Source organism: Sinocyclocheilus grahami, unplaced genomic scaffold (genome assembly GCF_001515645.1).
Source record: "Sinocyclocheilus grahami isolate Dianchi unplaced genomic scaffold, SAMN03320097.WGS_v1.1 scaffold1664.1, whole genome shotgun sequence".
NCBI classification, from domain to species: Eukaryota; Metazoa; Chordata; class Actinopteri; order Cypriniformes; family Cyprinidae; genus Sinocyclocheilus; species Sinocyclocheilus grahami.
This window is the reverse complement of record NW_015506843.1, coordinates 158,999-161,556: the sequence shown is the minus strand read 5'-3', so window position 1 is coordinate 161,556 and position 2,558 is coordinate 158,999. Positions and strand designations below refer to the sequence as shown.

The 2,558-nt window shown below is 38.3% G+C and overlaps 1 protein-coding gene across 1 annotated transcript in view; it reads right to left on the bottom strand.

Annotated features, from left to right (window-relative positions):
* The window catches only part of metrnlb (meteorin like, glial cell differentiation regulator b), an 11,142-nt gene that overhangs the window by 5,217 nt on the left and 3,367 nt on the right, over window positions 1–2,558 (bottom strand). The window contains exon 2 of the mRNA XM_016258260.1: window positions 1,709–2,085. Within this exon, the coding sequence (XP_016113746.1) occupies window positions 1,709–2,085 (377 nt within the window). The remainder of the gene's footprint in view (window positions 1–1,708; window positions 2,086–2,558) is intronic.

The following is a 2,558-nucleotide window of genomic DNA, read 5'->3' as shown; positions in this document are numbered from 1 at the left end:
CACACACACTCACACACACTCACACACACACACACACACACACACACACTTTTCTCCCCGTAGAGCCATCAGACGCCTGTCCAAGCGTGAGCGTGAGTGAGACCAACAGGTGAGGGGCTCAGGACACCTCAAGACTTACATGTTTACGAATCTAAAGCCTCTGGGAATGGAGTGGGAAAAGAGAGGGGGAAGGGAAACAAAAGAAAAAGGCATTCTGAAGGGAACTCCAGGTAGCTATGTGGAAGAAATGAAGGGCAAATGATTAAGATTTCAGTCTTTAGCCTGTGATTCTCTACAAAGAGAACTGAATTGTATCATTACAAGTCCCTCTTGAAACTATTAGGCTACTCTATTAGAGCTCATCTCAACTTCACAGACAATACAACAGCATCGTTCATATCAAACCAACCAATGAGTGTGGACCTGAGCGAGCATCAGACCAATCAGACGCAGCGCTGGCTGTGATTGACAGCTCTACAGGCTGCTTGACCCCGGCGGGACCTCCTGATTAGGCTGTTTATTTTCTTATGTCAGGCTGAACACGGATCTGGGGGAGCAGCGGGGGCGGATGGGTTTTACAGGGTCAGACGTTTTACAGCCTCTCTAAACCACTCTTTCATGTGAATGACGGCCATTTGACAGACAGTGTTGTTATTCGACCCCCAACACAACCCTCTCTCTCACGTTCACATGTATTCCTGTATACGCTAGAGCTGTCTAATATGGTGAATACTTACAATATATGCAATATTGTATTTTTTGATTATATAAAATTCACTGAAGTTTCTCAAGATCACGTCGGTAAAAGTTTCGCACCCGAAAATATTTAATATTCTGGAAAATACCATGTTTATGTAATAAATACCATGAAAATACCATGTTTACTTATATTTCAATCAAGCGAATCAGTGCAAAATTCATTTGCATCCTAATTAAAAAACAATACAAAAGATACAGTGTTGATAGTGTTATATTAAAACTAAAAACTATTGAAAATCATCTTTTGTTATTTAAAAAAGCTGAAGAAATATTAGATGAAGTTCTTTGACAAAAATATGAATCTAACAAATATTACATATTAAATATTAGATGAAAAACCTAAAAACAAGTCTACAAAAATGAGAAATTTGTTCGTTTAACCGAAGCAACTAACCGAAATAAAAGTTGAAGTACTAAAATTATGAAAACTTATGAAAAAAGTAAAAAATTGTTTAAAAAGTTAAATAATGTTTTAAAAAATATAAAAATTACAAAAACTTACACAAAAATGAAAGCTGAAAATAAAAAAAACAAAATCAAATTCAATATATATATATATATATATATATATATATATATATATATATATATAATAGTATATTATATACTATATACTATAACACATTATAGTATGTATTTAATACTAAAATATCATTGTCGAGATGTCCCTGCATGGCATTTTGCATGTTTTAATTTTGTATTAAAAATAGGTAATTATTATTATTATTTTTCTGTATTAAAAAATAATATTGTGCATTGCTAAATTGGTATATAAATAAAATGCGCGTCGCTTCCATTATAAGCCGGACTGCTGCACGTCTACATTTGAAATAACGAACTTGAGCGCGCAAAAGACGCGATATGTGAACGGCCCCTTAAAGGCATTTCAGGGTAAGTGTATAAATATCGAGGTAAAGTCTGAATTGAGACAGTTTTGTTGTCAGTATACCTGCATGTGAGTGCGGCTGGTCTCCGGAGATCAGCTGGTACTGAAAGGCAGTGATTCTCCGGCTGATGTCCCGGCGAGCAGAGGCCTCCACGAACAGCACCCCCTCCTGCAGACTGAAGCAGCGCACGCGTCCAGCCGCCTGGTCCTGCTCCGTCAGCAGCAGCCGCAGCGCTCCGGCCCGCTCCACGTACAGCCTGGCCCCGCGCGAGTCCGGCCGCGGCTTGACGCAGGCGCGCAGGTGACCCTCCGCCCGCTGCAGGTTGGGCCTCAGGTTGACGATGACGGCTCCTGTGGGATAGAGCCACTCCAGAGAGCCTTCAGCACAGCGCAGGTACACCTGCTCCACGTCCCGCGCATGAGACTCGTGCATCAGACCACTGCAGACCGACAGAGAGAGAGAGAGAGCACAAACAGAGCTTAGCCTTTCTCAACCGAGACACACGGTCACAAACCCTGGTGGACAGTCCTCCTGGAGAATCACAGCGTTTCAATATCAGATGAACTTCACGCAGACTGAACTGAACTGAAAATCTTATACGATAATCTTGAAATGTATGCATTTGTTTTGAAATGCCTTTAAAAGATGATTTTTTTTATTTCAGTCAAGGGAATTAGAAAGAATCACAGCCATTGTTACCAAATATATTCAAACGTTTAATGCAAAACGTCGTTTTCCAATCAGATGTTTTCCACATTTTGTTCTACTAAATGAGAATAAACTAAACAAAAACTAAAATAATACTCAAACAAATGTAAAAATAAATAAATGAATAACTAAAAACAAATATATATATATATATATATATATATATATATATATATATATATATATATAAAGACATAAAAATAA